We start from the raw sequence: 21,024 nt of genomic DNA on the forward strand, positions 1-21,024 counted from the left end.
TCGCCCTCCCCGGGGGGCACCGGGCCTGCCCGCCGAGGGGGTGAGGAAGCAGCGCCACCCCGCGCGGAGCCGCTCCGCCCCGTGCACCCCCCTCACCCCGTCCGAGCCCCCATCTCCTCCCCGGTACTACCGGGAGCAGCTGGGCCGCGGCAGCCGGTTCGGGAGGAGCCCCGGCGCTGCCGGGCGAGGTGACCTCCGAGTGCCCCGGGAAGGGAAAGTCGCCCCAGGGAGCGGGGCCGGCGCCCCGTGTCGGGGGAGCGAGGGAGGGTTGGGGGTTGTGACCAGAGCCGCCCGCAGAGCTGTCAGAGACCATCACGATCTGACGGTGGTGGATCCCCGGTGCCCGGGGAACGGTAACCTAGGGGCTCCCGGGGCTGTCCTCTTGGGCAGGTGACCTTTTGGAAACAAAATCCATGATATAATGCAATGATCTGAAGGAGCATCTTTACTGCAGGCAGGTACAAAGATCAACGTGTTTCCTGGCTCACACGAGGCATCTCATTTACGATGTCGGTCTCGGCAGGCTGACAGGTTTGGAAATTGCAGGCTTTGCTGGGCCACAGAATAGTTCAATCTTCTCCCACTTCATTTTCCCTGCTGTAAGGCAGGAGTGGTATTTCCCCACACAAGCTGCAATGATCCATCAATTAATAAAAAAAGCAGTGATGTGCAGCTGCGAGATGCCAGCTAAAATGACAGTGCAGTTTTCCTTCAAAATGTAACCTGTGCCAAACTCTGCATTCACATTAAATTTGTTATTCTAAAGTTGGTGTAACCGGTTCATGTCAGTACATATTGTTTGCCCTCTCCTTGGACAAGTCCCTGATGCTGGAAAAGTCAGCTTTGCCAGTCATTTTTGTAGCAACAGCATCAACGTTATGTCGTTGGCATGGAGCCATGGTGAGTCAGGCTTGGCTTTGGGCAGCTGCCTGGAGAGAGAGGCTGGGAGAGAAGATAGGTCTGAAGTTCAAGGTAGAGAATATTGGCACGGGTGGCCCCAAGAGTGCCAGGAGTGGTCCCAAGCCTCGCATGCCAGTGACGCCTGAAATGCCGTAACAAGGCAGACGTAGCCTACAACTAAGCAATATTTGCCAAAGAGGCTGGTGGACCTGGAAGGCTGGTGATGAGGGAGAGCGAAGCTGCCTCTACTGTGGCTTCCTTTGGGTCCGTGGATGGTGGGAGGGTGCTGTTACTTCACAGAGAGAGCTGGTTCTGGGGCTAGTTTGGTATATGGGCTTCTATACGCCTGCTCCTCTGTCTTCAAGGGACTCAATTCCTTCGTGCATTAAGATGGAAGCAAATCTATTAGGGAAATAAATTGGAAAAAATTCTGACAGCTGTAGTTCCAGTCACTTTTTGATTCCTGCACTTGAATTTGCAGCGTGTTTCACATATCTGTCTTTGACCCTTGAAAAACACACATGCAGTAGACAGCTCATTGCCCATCGTTGGAAAGCACTGGTGATGTCTGCTAGGCAGGCAGCTTGCTGATCTATTGCCTGTGGAAAGCTGCCCGAGGATAATGATTAGGCAAATGTTAATGATTCGTCAGCAACTCTACTTCATTTATTTTTATCAACACACTGAGCTTATAACTAGAGACAATATTGATCAGTGCAGCTATTGACACTCTTACTTCCAATCCCCCCCTGCCCTCACGTCATGTCTCGAGTCTAACCGAGGAGGGAGAGGCTAGCTTCTATCATGTCCTGTACAGAAGGTCACAGCAGCAGCTCTGGGTGCTACTCAGATATCCCCAATAAATCATGAGGGTGAAGGCTTTGGTGTTATTTTACTGGGACGGTTAACCACTTTCCTCTATATTAACTATCTGCATGGGATTTTGTTGGTGGATCACGGGGAGCTCAGAAGTTAAAGGGCAGCTGATTTCTCCGGGGCTGGGATCAACCGGTTACATTGTGCTGGTCTCAGCAGAGGGGGAATAGAGGATTGTCAGAGCCACAGGAAGGCAGTCCTTGCCCTTCAGTGCTCTAAGCTGCTTGGACAAGTCCCAAGCACTGGCCGTTTCCAGCTGCACGTGATAATAGATTGACAATGGGAATTTGTTTTCGAGTTCTCTTGCCATCGGTAGTAAACAGTGGAAGAACCCTGGCTGCAGGGACCTCCTGGCTGATGGCACAGGGGAACTGGTAGGGATAGCAGAACATGTTTCCCAACTGGTTCAGATCTTCCTGTTGATCTTGCCTTTCTGGAAAGATTTTCTCAAGCAAGCTTCAGGCAAAATCTACAAGAGGGACTCGTTCTGGAGGTGAAGCAGATTAGTCTCCAAAGCAGATGCAGTGCAGAGCGCAGGACAGCTTCCTCCCACCTGCGTTCCCTTAGCTGGGACTTCACAGCCAGTGAGACGATACTCTTCACTCAGTGGCCCGTTTCATCCTTGACTTCCCTCCTGACTTAACTGCAAAGGAGAGGGCTGGGGATTTTGGATTTCCTTCTTTTTCAAAATTCAATACCCGCTGTCTTACTCATTTTCATTGTTTGTACCACATGTATCAAAGGTCCTTGAGCTATCAGGGCACTCTTGAGGAGTCAGAGTTTTGTGTTATTATGACCCAGAAGAGCAGGTTACACCCTTTAAACTTTCTCTGATCAGGATGTTAAGTACAATTTTTGTGATAGCTGAGTTTTTGGATTTGGTTTTTTCCCCTCAGCATCTGCCTCTCAAAAGAGAGGCAAAAGAGACCTTTTGCCTCTCAAGCCAAAACCAGCAGAGAACCTGTCTGAGATCCCCACTGGAAAGGCTGTTGAAAGTTCTAGGTCAGAACACAGTGGGTCAGAAGGAATTTGGGGTTGGAACATGATCCTGCCAGTTGCCTGCAGGTATAGTTCCCGAAGGTGCCTATAGGAAGGAGAAACTATTGGCCAAATTCAAGTAAAGCCAAAAGGCAAGTCAAGTTCATCACTTGTACTTGCTTCTGCCAGTAAGGTTTTGTCCACTGACACTAGAACGAGATTTGGCTGAGGGAGACGAGGCCTGGGGCAGGCGCACTGCAGGAGCGATCCAGCACGGCCGTTCCTCCATTGCTGAGTGAGGAGCAGTTCTGCTGATGTGAGCTTTTTGAGAGGCTCCTTTCTGTCTTGGGTTAATTCCTTGGCCAACTCTTGGTCCCTGGCACTGAAGCACGCCCTGAGAAAAAGAATTAATAAAATACAGAAGGAAGGAAGAAAAGAGCTTTGATTTCCAACTTGTGCTGCCTTCACGTTTGCATGGAAATCCCTTCCGCTGCGCAGGGAGGCATCAGAAGGTCGGGAGCCCAGGCTGCTGGGCAGGCTCAGTCGCAGCTGTGCTCCTGTCACCCACGGACACCATTTGGTGCCTGAATTTGAAAGGTTACCTCTTCCACAGCCTTAACTGATTCTTCATATGGGTGTCATTTCCCAGGCAGTGGCTGAACAGAACATCTGAAAGGGGAGGTGGGAAGGTGCCTGATCCACCCCGGTGCCTTTGGGGACAGTGATTAAGGTGAGGAGAGGGAGTTAAACTCTTCCATCTTGTACTGATACTGCAGGAATGAAGGGAAGAGAAAGCACCGGAGGCTTTAGAGAAGCAGAGAGCTTGAAGACACAGACAAGTGTCCTGTCTTCACAGCTGCGGGATAAAGATCAGAAATGGAACATGATAAGGACATTTTGTAACAACTTCCCCAGCAATGGCTGCTCAGCTGTGGCACAGGGAATAACTGACCCCACAGCACTGGTGTTCTCGCTCTGGCAGGGATATACTTATAAGACACGAGTTTTACATCAAAAATAAACATTTCAACACAATTTTTGTGTGCCCATGGAAATATATAGAAGGGTTCACATTAGGGTTGCTTCTAATGTGATTTGACCCTTTGAAAGGGAAATGGTGTTGTCGGTCTTCAGTCACTTTTGCTAACCACCTCCAAGGCTCCAGCAAGCCCTCACTCAGTGCCAGCGAGCGAGCCTTAATACCAGAGCCTGAGATTTTTCAAATAAGAAAATAGACAGGAATAGCTTCCCCTAATTATCTGCCTCGCCCATCCTTCTTTATCCTGTACTAAAAATGAAGGAGAACAAAAGCGTCTTGCCTTTTTCCAGGTCAGTCACTCATACTTTTTTTTTGTGATAGATTTGAAATGATTTGGGTGAGTACATCCCAGGGAGCTACAGGCGCAGATGTCCCACATGCGCGTAAGCCTTGCTTTACACTGCACTCAAAGGGAAGCCAAACCAGCCCGTGTGTTTCCCTCTGGCTTCTGATCCACTTCACGGGGTAGTTCAAGGACTTGAGTGAAGCTTCTGGTTTGGCGCTGCAGAAAAACATTTAGCTTGAACATGAAAATTCACTTGGAACGATGGCAAACAGAATTACAGGCACAAGATATGGGGCCACCAGATCCCACTGGGGCTATCCAAAGGATTGTCCCAACAGTAAATTTTCTGGTGGTTTATCCAACCCACCCTGAAGGAAACCAAGCGATGTGGTTTCTGCCACTTCCCTTTCCAAGGGCCTTTGTCAGCCAGATAACCCCTGCAATGAGGAAACGTTTTCTTGCTGTGTAGCCTCATTTCCAAACATGTTTTGCGTTATCTCATTCCCACAGTGTCCCCTGGGGTTGGGGATACCAAGGGATTAAGGGCATACTGCCAGAGAGGCCAAAATGCCACAGGTTCTTTTGAGGTCAGCAAGTGATGGGCTGTAAATACAACTATCGACATCCCGCCGGTGCAAGAGTTTTGCAGGACACTTGCCAGTGGGCCTTTCTCAATGAATCTTTCCTCCCTCTGCTTATAGGTGTCCTAATGTCCCTGTAAATTCATCCTGGAACTTCATTTGAGGAAAGGATCTACTGAATCAAAAGCTTCCTTCTGCTCTTCCCCTTCCCATAACTTCCCTCAAGATGGCATCCGACAGCCCCGAGTCACTAATGACCTTGTGCACAGATTACTGCCTTCGCAACTTGGAGGGGACTCTCTGCTACCTACTGGACAATGAAACTCTCCGGCTCCATCCTGACATCTTCTTGCCGAGCGAGATTTGTGACAAACTTGTCAATGAGTATGTTTCAGGCCTGTGGAGAAGCTGTTGTGTGGTTTGGGAAGGAGCCAGGAGCTCAGGGAAGCGGGAGTATAGTTCTCTAAAAAGAGTGATGGGAAAGGGGGCAAAAAATGGGGAAGAATTCATAGGGCTGGGTTGGGGTTTTTTTGTTTGTGGTTTTTGTGTTGGTTTTTTTTTTTTCCCCCTCCCCTCTCCAATCGATCATCATATTGGAGATAAGGATTTGCATTAACTTCAGAAGGAAGTGTCCCCAGGGGCTATTGTACTGCTACATATCATTCTAGTTTCTGTGGAAATTGCCATTTCCACATAGGTAAACCCAGAGTGAAATTAATAGTCACTGCTTCTTCCAAGAATATCAATAAGCAACAAAGGAGCCTTCCCATTTCCCACCACTGAAGCATTTCTCTGGTTTGAGAGAGAGTTGTAATAAGAGTGCAAAGTGCTAACAGATGTTAAATTTCAAGGCTGCTGCTCCCGTAGCTTTGCAAAGCAACCTGTTTCCAGGGATTTATAATGTGGCTATCACAGTCTCTCTTGGGGGAACTCCTGCCCACAAAGTCTGGTAGAGAAGCTTGGCCAGCTAATTGTCTGAAAATGAAAAATTTAATTCCTAGCTTTAAACAGCTAGGGGAAAGAAATCCTGGAGTCTGTGCTTGCCAGAATCCAGTTTGCTCACAGGCACACAACCTTGCACAAATCTTTGCCTGCGATTTTCCTGTGGATTGTTAGTTCTGTGCAAGAAGAGGTAGTAGGCCGGCTCCCATTACCCCAAAGGCTATTCTGGATGATTAAGAGGGAATCTGCGTGTGCTTACGCGCTTGGTAACGTTTTCTCATAACCATTGAAGGTGCTAGAGTGGTAGCTGAGCCTTTGTGTTATGCTGTGCTAACACCATTGCCCCAACACAGGTACGTGGAGTTGGTGAAGACGGACAGCATCTTTGAACCCCATGAAAGCTTCTTCACCCTGTTCTCAGATCCCCGGAGCACCAGGCTAGCTCGGATCCACTTGCGGGAGCAGATTGTGCAGGACCAGGACCTGGAAGCCATCAGGAAGCAGGTGGTATTGCACTGACAGCCTCTAGCTGCCACTTCACATAGCAGCACTGCTGCGCGGGCACCAGATAAAATCCCAGGCACCCAGAGATACCCAAGACTCCACCCTTCACCAGCCAAATTTTCTTTGGGAGAACATCAGCTTCTCTCTTCTCAGCTCCCAAATGCACTGTAGGGAAACAGGATGGGGACACTGGTCAAGTTGGGTGATGCATGGTCTCGGGCTCTCCCAGTGGGAGGTGTTGTAGCAAACAGGGTGGGCACTCTACCTGTGAAATATTTCTAACTTTGATTTCCCATCTTCCAGGATCTTGTTGAGCTCTACTTGACTAACTGTGAGAAGCTGACAGCCAAGAGTCTGCAAACCTTGGTGAGCTTCAGCCACACACTTATCTCCCTTAGCCTTTTTGGCTGCTGTAATATCTTCTATGAGGAGGAGAACCCTGGAGGCTGTGAAGATGACTGTTTGGTGAACCCCACTCGCCAGGTCTTGGTTAAGGACTTTACTTTTGAAGGCTTTAGCCGCTTGCGCTTCCTGAACCTGGGTCGCTTGATCGAAGGGGTAAATGTGGAGACGTTGCTTCGGCCATTGGCCTCCCTTGCAGCTCTTGATCTCTCTGGGATCCAGCTGAATGATGTGGGATTTCTGACCCAGTGGAAGGACAGTCTGGTTTCCTTAGTGCTTTACAACATGGACCTTTCAGAGGAGCACATCCAAGTGATCGCACAGCTTCACAAGCTCAGGTCAGCTGATCTGTTCTTCCTTGTTTATCCTTTTCCCATTGTCTTTGGGTAATGGTCTACATGCCTGCTAACGGAGAGCCACCCACTGCTAGTTTCAAGTTATAAACCTTCCCATGAACGGGCTCGCTCATTGACTCCCTGTACATATCTGACATGTCTAAAGTCAGTCTGCATTTTGTTTGCAAAAGGACAGCACTTAGCAGAAACTCCCTCTTGGAAAACAAAAACCAAAAGCCACACACACCAAAAAAAAGAAAAAAAAAACCCAAACAAAACACCAACCAATAAACCACCCACCAAACAAAAAATAGCTGAATACCTGAGAGATGGCAAAAACAACCCCTACAGATTTGTACATATACTAATGTAGCGATAATCACACTGTGAAACTCAGTCCTGCAAACCACTTTTCAAACAGGAATGTCCAAAGTTTAAGCCCAGCTCCGAGATAAAACTAGGAAAAACTGAGTTCTGACTGACTGCTCGCTGTGCGGAGGCACACTGTGCCGCCAAGGGAACAAGCGGTGTAAGTAAATAGGCACTCCCAAACTAACGGTGTTGACAGTGAAATGATTTCCTGAAACAGAGTTGAGACAATTGCTATTCAAACTGCACAGTGGTATCGGGAAAGGGATCCAGGACTTTCCAAGCCAAAGGGCCTTACTATTCACATGAAGGATGCTTTGCAATGCCTTTAGTATCATCTCTACTGACCGCAGACACTAGGGGATACCATGTTAACATATGACCTGGGAGTCTCAGGGAAGGTCCTGGATAACATTTTCTAAATCCAGGTACTTTAATTCCCAGTGACTTCCAATGAAACTTGTCCGAAAACAGGTAGAAGACAGTTTTTCAAGCAGGTTGTTGGCTCCTGTCTTGGGCAGTTTAGAAAAGTCTCTCCCAAGGGTCTTAGATACTGCTTGGCAGGCAAGAACAGCCCTTGTCCTGTAAGGAACCCCACCTGCATGTGGTGGCTGGTCAGGCATGTCCCACCACTCTCTTAGCACCAGGATTTCCCCAAAGCTTAAGTGGTTACATACCTGAATGAAATCAGGGCAGCATAATAGCCTGGGGTGGAGAAAAAAAAAAGAAAAAAAAGATTGGGGAAGCAGGCAAAAACTTGTGTAACTTAATTTGTGGGATGAGGCAACCTATGTTTCTGGGGATGCAAAGATCTTCTAGTGCATCTTAATCACCAGGCAGAAATGCTCAGGTGGCTGCTGTGATGGAGCTTGGGAAAAGCAGTTCCTGAGCCTGGAGCAATTTCCTTTGTGATGTGTGGCCAAACGAGTCATTATGCTCCATTCTAAGTAGACCTCTACCAGATATCTGTGTGCTTCAGTTAGACACAGGGCCAGATCTCGCTGCCAAATTCTACAGCACCACATTCCTGTATCTTGTGAAGGAAATTATGATAATAAAAAATAAATAAAAAAATAATAATCACACTTGCCTTTTCGTCTTCCTCTGTTAAGAGAGGCAGAAACCCCAGCTAACACTTCCCAAGCTCTGAGCTGTTCTCTGTCATTTGCAGGCACTTGGATATCTCCCGAGACCATCTGTCCAGTTATTACAAATTCAAGCTGACCCGGCGGGTTCTAAACCTGTTTGTGGAAAACTTGGTAAACCTCACTTCGCTCGATATCTCAGGGCACACCATGCTGGAGAACTGCACTATCCCAAGCATGGAGGAGAAGATGGGCCAGACAAGGTAAGGAAGCAGCACGTTACTGAGGTCTGCTTGGATGGATAGATGTAAGATGAATTAAGAACAGTTCCCTCTAAGTTTCCAAATTCTGTAGGTCTAATTAGTACTAAAAAGCAGGATACAACTGTTGCTAGTTTCTCCTGATGGTAAAATGGGAATCAGCTGCGATTCCTGAATGTGAAACATTTAAGGACTTTTAAGAGTAATAAAGAATTCAGCCTATCTGCCTCCCATACAGATCTGAAGAAGTATTTCACTTCTTTTCCGCACACATTCTTCCAAGGATTTCTTGCAGTGGTTTATAATTTTTTCCTGAAAGGACTCCAAAGCTCTTTACACATTTTCTACATGAAACATTCTTACCCTCACTGGAATCCAGGCTCTCCTAAGACAGAACTTTTCTACACTGAGTCAGTACATCAGTGTTCATTGCTGAGGGCTGAATGTTTTAGGAACTTAGAATCTAAAGGCATATTTTCAGATCTGACCAGTATCCAGGTCAAATCAACCTTTGAAAATCCTGGTGCACCTCATTAGGGGCAATACCTAGAGGTCTGGTTTTCCAGGTCAGCCAAGAACTCTGCCCTCCTATTCCCCAAGCACTTACTGAACAAAAGCAAACAAGTGGGACAGTACTGGCTCCTGTCCACCAGAACTGGTGAGAAAAAAAAAAAAAAACAAAAAACCCCCAAAAAAAACACAAACACGGCTCTTGGTCAGTAAGGAACACGGCAGCAAAACTAGTCCTCTTTCATGATCACAGAAGCAGACTGGGGTGTCTATCAGACGACATGCAGTCCAGTTTGCAAATCTTTGGATCAGAAAAGGGCTGTGGATTTCACTAAGAGGAAGCTTTCACCCCGGCTCGTGAATTTCCAAGACAAACTACCTGAGAGAGCTGCATTCCGTCTTCTTGAATTCTTACTGCTGTTTCTGTTGAACACATTTAGCCCTTCACTCAGGATCACCTGGGATGAATGTCTAGTGTTAGGTTTAGGAGAAGCTGACTGGCGTACAACTGAAGCACAGCTGTTACTCTGGTTATGGAGCAGTACAGTCACAGTGAATGGAGAGCTGATAGCTGTCTCTGTCGCAGGAGACATCTGAAGAAACACGGTACCAACATGAGTGATCTCTTTTTGTTCTCCCCCTCAGCATTGAGCCAGCAAAGAGCAGCATTGCTCCCTTCCGGGGTCTGAAACGACCACTCCAGTTCCTGGGCCTCTTTGAAACATCTCTCTGCCGCCTGACACATATTCCAGCCTACAAGGTAATGAGGCCACAAGAATATTGGCAGTAGGTACTTGGTAGAAGTTGAAAGAACATGAAAATTACTGGCTGGCAGTAGAGTGGAGTTCTGAGGGTCTTGGGTGTGACAACTGAGCTATGACTTTTCAATAGCTATTTGATAACGCGGGAGAACTACCAGGAGGCAAGACCTGTGCCCCGCATGGTTTTTGCAAGGGTTAAAAAAACATGCCTCTTAGAGAAGGATCCAGAAAAACCATCCTGACCACAATGTCTGTGGCTACAATAAAAGGTTTTAAGGAGAGAAAAGGTGTCTTACTTGCAAATAGCATCCTCCTGCCCCAAAGGTGCCATTTCTTGTCCCTCCGGGCTGAGAAGTGACTCAGCCTCTTTGCTCACATCCTGGGCCTAATCCTACTAGCAGGGCAGAGGGAAGTTCTGCCCTTCGACCTTTCAGAGTTCCCTTCTCATGTTGTTTTTCTTCTTTCATTGTTTCTTCCCTGACTCTTTTTGTTCCTCTGTGCCAGGTGAGTGGAGACAAGAACGAAGAGCAAGTCCTGAATGCTATCGAGGCTTACACTGAACACCGGCCAGAAATCACGTCCCGGGCCATCAACCTCCTTTTTGACATTGCCCGTATCGAACGCTGCAGCCAGCTGCTGCGAGCTCTTCAGGTAAGCCCCTTTTAGCATTTATTTTGCAGTCCCAGTCTTTTCTTCACCCTGGGACACCATATCAGGCCATTCTGGAGAAAGTTCCAGTAGTACAGTGGGTACCTTCATTCCATAAGCACGTTCCTGCAATGCCTGGTCCAGTTCCTTGCAGGCTTGCAACAGTCTTTGCCCCACACAGCCGTAACGGTCACTCCAAGACCCAACAGCAAGTCAGTGGCACTGAAACTTCATGTTGCTTCTCTGCAGCTGGTGATCACAGCCCTCAAGTGCCACAAGGATGACAAAAACATCCAAGTGACAGGCAGCGCGGCGCTGTTCTACTTGACTAACTCCGAGTACCGCATGGAGCAGAGTGTAAAGCTGCGGCGCCAGGTCATCCAGGTGGTGCTGAATGGCATGGAGTCCTACCAGGAAGTCACAGTAAGAGCAGCCCAGTCTCCTTCAGCTCCCGTAGTCCTTCTTCCCTGTATTAAGTCTTTAGCCCCTTGTTAGCATCTTGGTCTCCTGACCCTCCAGAATGAGAGCCAAGGCAGTAAACAGAGAAGCTATTGCCCAGATCTGCTCCTTGCCTTCACTAGGTGATGGGGATTACATGCAGGGTGGGCCTTATCCACATACTGTTCTCCAGAACAAGGGGAAGAAAGTGATTTTAGCAAGGCTCCTTCTTATCTGATGATAGTGATCAAAGGGCATATACAACACAGCACAGATGTCCAGCACTGTGGGGTGAAAAGGGCATGGGCATTGGGGGTGTTGAGTTAACAAAGATTCGTTATCCCAGTACGCTGCACTGGCAGCTAGCTGACATTATGATGCCACTGGGGTACAGAACTGCAACTGCTGTGTGGAGCTTACAGGCAGCGAGGAACTGACCCGGAAAGCGATTGTGAGTCCCTGTGAGACCAGAGCAACAGGGAGAGACCAGAGGGCACAGATAGAGCACGGCTAAAGCACAGCTCTAGATAGGAGGGTAACAGAAATTTTAGCGGCTGTAGTCAAGCAGTACCAAGCAGCAAGGAAACATGAGGTGATGGGGTCCATGTTTTCATAGCCACTTGACCCAGCGTTTGCTTCCTCCTGACCCAGGTACAGCGAAACTGCTGCCTGACACTGTGCAACTTCAGCATTCCTGAGGAGCTGGAGTTCCAGTACCGCCGAGTCAACGAGCTGCTGCTGAACATCCTCAACCAGAGCCGGCAGGATGAGTCTATCCAGCGCATCGCTGTGCACCTTTGTAACGCTCTGGTCTGCCAGGTGGACAACGATCATAAAGAAGCTGTGGGCAAGATGGGGTTTGTCATGGTTGGTATGGTCCCAAGGTGTCTACTTATCCTTAACCCAGGCTAGCACAATTCCCTTGCAGCAGTCCAGCAAATGCCGGTGATCCAGCCTTACAGTGTCACAGGAGGGATCCAGTCTCTGCGCAATGCCAACCTTTCCTGGAACCCACCCCTCCATGTGACATCTTTTATTTGGCTCACCAGCACTGGAAGTCGTGGTCTCAGAGACAGGCTGTCTGTGAGAGCAGGGAACAAGTGTAACCTTATACCTTACCTCTCCACCACACCATGTCACTTCCAGAACTAGTACCACCTTGTGACTAGCTCCTTCTGCATCTCCCCAGGTTTGCATCAGCTTCCCAACTCATGTCAACCCATATCCCTCACCTTTTCAAAGAGCTTCAGAAGCCACTCCTTTGGTGCAGTTTTACCACATTCCAGCCTTTGTCATACAGATCAAAACTGACTTGACTGCAAAAATCAACAGCTCAGGGACTGTGAAATAGTTCAGCTCTGAATACTTGCAACATTGAACATAACCCAGTCCCACTGGTTTAGAGAAAGAGATACCAAGTAGGCTGTAGCCAGCCCTACAGTACTACAGCAGTTAATTTTAGCTCTATGATTCTTGAACTGTTTCTCACTCTTCCCCTTCTTCTGCCCACAGACAATGCTAAAGTTGATTCAGAAGAAGCTGGCTGATAAAACGGTGAGTGTTTCCCCAAAAAAAGTATGCATAGAGTATTTTCTCTTCAGTTTGACTTAGGCATGGAGATCAATCCAGAGCACCAGCTCTGCTTCTCCAACAAACACAAGACATCTCAGCTGATGCTGCAGAATTTCCTATCCCAGGGCGAGGGCAGGGGAATGTGGCAGGGAGGCAGAAGTATTAAACAAACACCCCACTTGCTGACAACTTGAAAGTGAATAACAAGATTTTCTTACCTTTGGAGCCATTTAGGGTGATACCAGAGAGGAGATAGAAGTGGTTGGTTTGCATGGGGCTCCCACATTAGCAAAGCTCTGTTTCTGTCCCTGTCTCCATAGTGTGATCAGGTGATGGAGTTCTCCTGGAGCGCCCTCTGGAACATCACTGATGAGACCCCCGACAACTGTGAGATGTTCCTCAACTACAGCGGCATGAAACTGTTCTTGGAGTGCTTGAAAGTAAGTATGTCTGGTTTCCTCTAGAGGAATGCTGATGTTAGCAGTGAAGATGCAGCATCCCTGGCTATGCTAATCCATAAGCAGTACTTCCTGTGTTGCACTAACAGAACTGAGAAAGCTTGCATGTTTTCTTCTTTCTGTCCTCCATCCACCCAACCAGTAGAAGAACAGAGAAACTTACACTCAATGCATTTTCCTCTTTCCATATTTTGTATACAGTCTACCTTAAGTAGAGGAGCAGCAGCAAATAGTGGGTCCTGGCCTCAATGCTCTCATTTCACGTATATCTTGAACACTAGAGATCCCCTTTGGCATCTGCTAAAGAGCTGTTACTGACTACCCAAAAACACCCAGCCTTTCTAGATGTGCTGTACAATCTTTCTCCAGGGTTGCTTGTTGTTGGCATCACCACAGCCCTACTCTTGTATAATCCTGTTCTTTGCTTGCGTAGGAGTTCCCAGAGAAACAGGAGCTGCATCGCAACATGCTGGGACTCCTGGGCAATGTGGCAGAGGTGAAGGAGCTCCGCCCACAGCTCATGACCTCCCAGTTCATCAGTGTGTTCAGGTGAGTGCCTGGCTAACGAACAGCTGGGCTGGGGCAGGGTGAGAGCTCTGGAGCTCTGCTCCTGAATCACCTGAAGACTGTTAAACCTTTGGTGCATCAGCACCTCTGAACGATGTCTTCTCTCGGCAGCAACCTGCTGGAGAGCAAAGCAGACGGGATTGAGGTATCCTATAATGCCTGTGGTGTGCTCTCCCATATCATGTTTGATGGTCCAGAAGCTTGGGGTATATGTGAGCCCCACCGAGAGGAAGTGGTAAAGAGGATGTGGGCGGCCATCCAGAGCTGGGATATCAACTCCAGGAGAAATATCAATTACAGGTGAGGAACAGAAAAGGTTGGGGTGCTCACATAGGAGCCAGGATTGTCACAGGAAGCAAGGACCAACAGAGAGAAGGGAAGAGGTATAATGCAGCATGGAGGGGCTGTTTAGATTGAAGGAGAAACTTCCTCGGGGACATCCTCTTTAGTGAGGGTTTTACACCTTTGAAACCTATCACACTGGCTGCTGAAACTAGACGCCTTGCGGCACTTCCTATGGGAGAGGTGTGGGAGCCCAACAGAATTTCGCCTGCATGTTTCTGATGAAATTGCCTAGTTCAGGAAACCCATGATCTGACCATGAGGGACTGCCTGAGCATTTTCCTCTGAGGCTGCTGTACTTTGCACCTCCTTAAGTCTGTTTGCTTCTGAAACTCACGTGGATTGCTGTAGCTTTCACTTTCCTCTGGGGGATATTTAAACACAGTTCCCAGAAATCCCTTCAAGGGTTAACGCAACTGGTGGGATCCTCCAAAGCGCTTCCGGTATGAGGGTATCAGGTACTCTGTATTCCCATAGCGCCTGGCAGGGATCCAGAACGAATGGCATTCCAGTGCCTGACACATTATTGTTGTCAGAGGAAACACAGCAACCACGGCACGCGAGCAGCCAGCTTTGGCTGGGTATAATTTTGCTTTGGCCCCTCTAGAGAACGATCAGTGACTGCTGGGTTTCAGCTGTCGTGAGGAAATGACTGATGGAGGATGGAAATCAGTTCCTGGACTCAGTTGCGTTCGTTGCAGCTATTTATCCGTGCAGCATGTTTGTGCTAAAGTGGCAGGGCCTGTAAGCCTGCCAGTACTGCCGTGTGACACAGGCGTAGTCTTTGATGCCCGAATCTTTGACATGCCAATGGACTTACTGCTATGGTATCTACGAGCACAGAGTTTGTATTGCTTTGAGTGGCAAAGCAGCTCTGTGGATTTTTAACTTCTGCAATATTTCTGTGCAGGTCATTTGAACCAATCCTTCGACTTCTTCCACAAGGGATCTCCCCAGTCAGCCAGCACTGGGCTACCTGGGCACTGTATAACCTGGTCTCTGTCTACCGTAAGTTCCCTTTTCGAAATCACATCCACTACACTGAAAGTTGAGGGCGTGGGTATGAGCTTGTTAGCAGAAAAAGTCTTCCCAGCGTAGTTACGTAGGTAAAGAGAACCTCCTGTGAACGATGCAGGAATGTCCTGGCAGCACAGCCGAACAAACACCAATGAGGCTTACTGCGTAGCAAATTCCTTCAATGTTTTGATCCTTCTGGCCTTGCTGTTACGTTCTCAGCCATTGTGTGTCTGATGCTTTCACAGCCAGGACACCTCTAGCAGGCTGGCTCCATACAAAAGAAAAGTTTCGTGGCTTCTCAGGCCACAGGCTTCTCCTTCCCCTCCTGCCCCCCGCTTTATACCACTCCTGTGAAGGTTCACAGGGACCATTTTTATTCTTTTCTCTGCAGCTGACAAGTACTGCCCACTGCTTATCAAAGAAGGTGGGATTCCCCTTCTGAAGGACATGATTAAAATGGCCTCAGCACGGCAAGAGACCAAGGAAATGGCCCGGTAGGAAACCAATGCACTACCATCAAACATTTGTTTTAGCTTTAGCATAGTTTTTATTCTTCTACATCAAGTAAGGTTACCAAAGAAAGGCCCGTACTGATGTGTGTGAGGGGTGAGAAGCGAACACAGGAGAAGAGGATGAAAACAGGAGACTAGAGAGGTATTTATAGATGGGCAATACACACAAATCATGCAGGGGTAATGGGTGCCGGGCACAAATTAATTATAGAAGTGGATTGTTGGACAGGGGAGCCACATTGCTCACTGCATCTTACGCCGATAGTTGCCAGTCATGACTATTCTCCATACCTGTGTGCGCTCCCTGTCCAGATTCATATTTGCCTGTCCCTAAAATCGCTGGCTGCACAGTTACAATGAGAGGATTTTTCAAAAGGTGGAGAGAGTCCATCACCTTTGTGAGCTCCCCAACTTACTTTGTTACGTGACCGTCCTTTGGAGTCATTCTTCCGGAGTTTTAAAAGCCAGCTGCAGTTTCGAATCATTGGCAAACCGAGCGCTGTAATTTCATACCTGCAGGATGAATATAAAACAGATGTAGTGGTCGGTTGGGAATACGTCCCCTATGGGTGGGCAGGAAGCATTCCCCATGGCTGAAGGGTGGCTAAATGCTGGAGGTGGCTGAAGCCTGCGGGAGACCGTCACGGTTAGAGGGATTGCTTATGGTGACGGGACATTGCAAGAATGGTAAATGGAAAGAATAGGAAAAGCAGGGACAGGTGACAGCAGAGGGAATGACAAACATCTGTATGCAGGTGTTCCCTGGTGTGACTCAAATTTATCTGACCATTTGGATGTGGGGGTGATGAAGGGTCATGTGTGGATCTGGGTGTACACTGACATGACATGAAATTCCGAGGGGATGCACTGTGAGCTATAAGCTGCTTTTGGGGAATGTACTGGTTTTGACACAAATACCGGTTGATGCGTGTCTCAGAAGAGACTGCCTGCTGCAAATAGTATACATCTACATAGAGCTCAAGCTGTTGGACAGTTCTTGCGTTACTGTCCCACAACCATCATGCACTAAGCTTTAAACTAAACCCTCTCTCCTTGTCCTTGTTTTATCCATAGGAAAGTTATAGAGCACTGCAGTAACTTTAAGGAAGAGAACATGGACACTTCCAGATAGAGGCAATCATCTAATGCCTCTTGCCAGCACTGTATCCAGCTTCTCTCTAATTCACTGTATATAGGGAGGACTCTTTCTTACCAACTCGCCTGTTGGAAGGAAGCTTTATGTGTGTGTGTGAGACCCTCAGTAGATGAAGGTGAACAGGGGAGGGGGGAGGGACTTTTTGCACAACAAAATGCTTTCCTTAAATTAGTGGACTTTTTTTGTTATGAAGTTTCAGGTTGAAGTTCTGTGTGTATGATTTCTGTATAAAAAGAAAACAAAAAACAAAGACAACTACATTATGTATCTTTTAACCTTTTTATTTTAGACCACACAGAGAGCCTCAAATGATCATGAGCTTGAAGACCTAGTTGTGTGATCGCTAGTGTGACATTTTTATTTCCCACTTTTTAGAAGACTCCCTTTCGCAGTATTGCATGAGGTCCTGTAATGTCTGCAAGAACACCAGTCCTGAATCGGTATTGCTGCTCAATGGGGTTACAGGCAGCGACGAGTTATTTATTTGGTTAGAGAGGTTGGGGGACACAATACCAGAAAGTTAGACCAAAATAACTGACCTTTTTAGTGATATTTGTAAATGGAGGAAATGGGGAAGAAATATCTTTCAAGTCAATTCACTCCCTTAAGGTTTTTTTTTTATAGAAGACTCACATTAATGGAGGTATTGCTGATTGCATGTGAGTCATTCGGAAGTAAGACATTCCCATTAAAGTCAAGAGGTCTGTTTTGTCCCCTCTGGCGGTACAGTAGGATCTGCCAGCCCACCCAGCCTCCTAAGGTCAGGGATGACCAGTAAAACCAGTTACACATCCTTGCTAACACAGAGCTTTTCTCTCTAAAGGAGTCTGTGCAACAAGGAACAAGGTTTGTTCACAAAGGGCTACACATCTTCATTCCAGTCCTTCACCATGTTTTTAGTTGTGTTCTATTTATGGGGAAGGGCTCCAAATGCCAGCGAGCGTATTTCCCCTCTGCATAATAAGCTCCACCAGGCACCAGTCCAGAGCGGCTTCTGCCACTTTTGCAAGTCCCAGTAATGGACTGGAGCTGTTCTGCTCTTTTTCAGTCAGCGTCAGTGCAAACCATGCTCAGTAGCAAAGTAATCTCCCTTAACAGGAAACTCACTGCAGCACAGATGCTGTCATTGGAGGTGATAAAGTCCTTTTCTGAGACTGGGGAGTCTCCAAGTACCCTTTGGAGTGTGATCCCATGAAATAGCACCTCTTGTTCCACCCCAACATCTTCCCCCTCTTCTGGGAAGCAAAACGCCCTGTTCTTACCTGACTCCCACTAGCACTTACCAGCGCAGTTCTGCTCGCATCAGCAGCATTACTCCACACGACATAGGTGAGAGGAGAGTCCTGATGAAGTGGTCTTCACCTGTAAGACTCTAGACCTGTAAAGGCTCAAGAAGCCAAAGGCCAAGGTTTGCCTCACAGCCGGGCACTCAACAAGACAGTGTGCAGTCCATCCTTCGAGCCCTCTGCTTGCCACAGTTCTTCCACAATTCACAAATCTTCCCTTAGAAGGGATTTAGAAAAGATTTTATGTCTGGTAGCAGTAAGAGGAGACCACGGCCATGTGAGCTGGAACATTTCAGGCCTCTGAGCACAGTAACCCTTGCTGCTCTCTTCCCTCGTATACATTGCGCTCAGATTTGACTCGCTGCTATGAGGTTCTTCTAATGCTCAGAGCTAATGTTGTCATGGCTGAGCACATTATAGACGGATCCTAGATACACAAACTGACACTTTAAATGACAAAACACAGCTGCCCTGGAGACGTTTACTTTTTCTGCCAATATGGTGTTACTCAATGTCTTTTTTTTTTTCTTTTTAACCATACGTCATTTGTTTTGATATTGTGAGATCTGTACTTTTTTCTTTAAGTATTTTTCAAACTTATATATATTTTTGTGTCACTTTTGAATTGTTTTCATATGGTTTGCAAAACTTGACAAATTATACTTTTTTGCAGTCGTTTTATTGAAATGTATTTTTCTCTCTCTCGTTCCTTTTCCCCGAGAATTTGTGTCCCTATGAGCTTTGAGATGGGGAAGCTTATTTCAAGATCTGTTTTCCGTATAACATTTGCTAATCTTCCTTCTAGATGCAAAACTAAGAGAGGCTGCAAATCCTGCCAACCAGCCTCAGAGAATTAGGGGAGTCGGGCTTTGCTCATTTAATTCTCCATTTAGTGCTGCTGTCCTTTTGAAGTTGTTTCACGTGACAGTGCCACCCGCTAGGCTTTCTTCCTTTCTAATGCCCATATAGTGAAAGCTCCTGCCACTAAAATCTTGAATCGTGTGACAAAGAGCACTCAAGGTTCTGACTATGTTGGCAAAGTGGGAGCGGAGCAGAAGGGGACCCATCACAGATGTAAGAGGTATCAGAACCCCATGTTGGGGTGACAGCTGGAGCTCAGGAACTCCTATCTCAGCTAGAGCAGACCTCAGCTTTGCCTTGTAATCAGAGCCAAACAATCAGGCTTTACACTGAGATTTTGGCACAACTACATCAAGGTTAATGGACAACCAATGGCTTGGTTCCATCTGCTTCAAGACGCCAAAGGTTTGGGTTTTTCAAACCAGTGCCCCTATATTCAGCTGTTACTGAGGTCTCACGTGCTGCAAGCTGGACCCAAACGAATAAGATCGAAGCTGCATCAAACCTTTGTTTCACACTGTAAAGATAAGCTCTATCCTCACTGCTCACATATCCTCATCAAGCTGTACCTGAGCCTGAACCAGAATAAAAAGATTTCAAATGCCCAGCAACATGTAGATTAACGGAGTCAGGCCAGCTGGCCAGAAAAGCTTAACTGTCTGAAATCTGTCACTGATCCCAGGGGGAAAGGGGAGCTCTAACTGGTCTGTGACAGCTAGCTACACAGAAGATGTTAAGTCAGGCCACCAGAAAGGTAAATTCCTGAGACAGCATTTTAAAAGAAATAGCATCCCTGCTAGAATAACATGAGCTTTGGCTACCAACTTCAATGTCTTCAAGCCAACAAACTTTGTGAGCATTTCCCTTTCAATAAGGAGCCAAAGAGAAAAAGGTATCCTCTGAACACCTGAGCATAATCCAGGAATTCCTGTAATCGGGAGTTTGAAATTAGTTTGCACCTCCGTTTCCCTAACTGAAACAACAGGAGTTGTGCACCCTAGGCATAATGCATGTACCATGACCTGAAAGCACTTTTTGGAGGCAAAGAGGAGTTAATGAATTGCTGCCGTAGATCCAATGCTCAGGACAGAACAGGATAGTTGTCTGCAGCCATCATTATTATGCAAAGGGAGGGCAAAGTGGCTGATTTTTTATGAAGGTCTAATGTAAAAGAGGAAGTTGGATACCCCGAAATGCTTGACTGTTACAGAGAAGCCTCTCAGGCCTTCCAGCTTTACTGGAGCAAAGGAATGAACCAGGAGACTTCAACTCCACACAGAATTATAGTGCTAACAATCAACCCTGCACAGAAAACTAGAACAGGGTTCTATCTGCCAAATGAAATTCCAGCAGGAGAGACATTCACAGTGTGTAAAGATACGGCAGAGGGGCTCCTTGTGCTCTGTAGCTGTTGTCCCATTCAGATTCTGATTTGTGTTTTCACAACTACATTTCCTTTAATACTCACATGCTTGGCAAGCAGAGCACAAACACAACTCAGTAGTTCTCTGCAGAGACCGTGCCACCAGAGGAACCCTCTACCTTGACTGTGTGTAGTTTCCTTCCTGGCTGGAAGATGCCTCATGGTTCAGTAGCCCAAGTCAATGATACAGCAGTCCTCAGCATGCAGACTGTCAGGTGTCTACCATTTTCTCTGGAATAGATAAAAGAGCAAATTGGTGGGCAACTTTCCACAAGTGCTTCCATTTTACAAGATCTGTGGGAGGAACTGCTTATAACGATTGGCATCTACTTGTATAATGCTTAACACCCGGCATCACCAGACTTCCTCATCTAGACCAAGCCAAGAAAGTTGAGCACTGATATCTGTGGCAATTAGTAACATTGCAGATAATTCCTCTGCCCCATCTGCATGATGGATGCTATTACCCCGCACCTACGTACAGGCTGAAATATCTGTTCAGCACTGAATCCTACCCAGCTCGTCAGCTCGGTTGGGCTTCTGCTGCAGTCACTCTGGTCTCTGCAAAAGATGAGTGGGAAGAAAAGTCTTGGAGCTGTGAGCCTGTTCCCCTCTCATCGCTTGAAGAAGGCAATTAATTACCAGTAGGACAAGAGCTTTATGGATGCTGCGTTCAGGCACTACTCCATAGAAAATACATTTCCTTGAGACTGTTTAGGGAGGAGTCTGCTACAGCTCAGGTGTTAGAGGGTAGCCTGTACTGGAAAAAAAGCAAATTAAAAGTAGGGAAACATCTGGTCTCCATGGCAACCATGTGTATGAAGCACAGAGGGTAATGGTCATCAGGAACGGATGAAAAGCAACATGGGGGCTGGATGAGAAGACAGCACTTAAAAAAAACAAATGAGGGAGACTT

At 47.2% G+C, this 21,024-nt stretch overlaps 1 protein-coding gene across 1 annotated transcript; it reads left to right on the top strand.

Annotated features, from left to right (window-relative positions):
* The first annotated feature begins 4,782 nt into the window (after positions 1-4,782).
* On the top strand, positions 4,783-17,023 carry ZER1 (zyg-11 related, cell cycle regulator). The gene is made up of 15 exons (XM_009888023.1): positions 4,783-5,044; positions 5,956-6,106; positions 6,410-6,846; positions 8,384-8,560; positions 9,713-9,827; positions 10,333-10,479; positions 10,726-10,899; positions 11,566-11,781; positions 12,427-12,468; positions 12,807-12,926; positions 13,378-13,493; positions 13,623-13,811; positions 14,764-14,861; positions 15,262-15,364; positions 16,457-17,023. The coding sequence occupies exons 1-15, from the start codon at positions 4,887-4,889 to the stop codon at positions 16,512-16,514; spliced, it is 2,301 nt and encodes a 766-aa protein (XP_009886325.1). The 5' UTR covers positions 4,783-4,886; the 3' UTR covers positions 16,515-17,023.
* The last annotated feature ends 4,001 nt before the right edge of the window (positions 17,024-21,024 follow it).

This window comes from Charadrius vociferus, unplaced genomic scaffold, assembly GCF_000708025.1.
Source record: "Charadrius vociferus isolate BGI_N301 unplaced genomic scaffold, ASM70802v2 scaffold56, whole genome shotgun sequence".
Classification (NCBI taxonomy): domain Eukaryota; kingdom Metazoa; phylum Chordata; class Aves; order Charadriiformes; family Charadriidae; genus Charadrius; species Charadrius vociferus.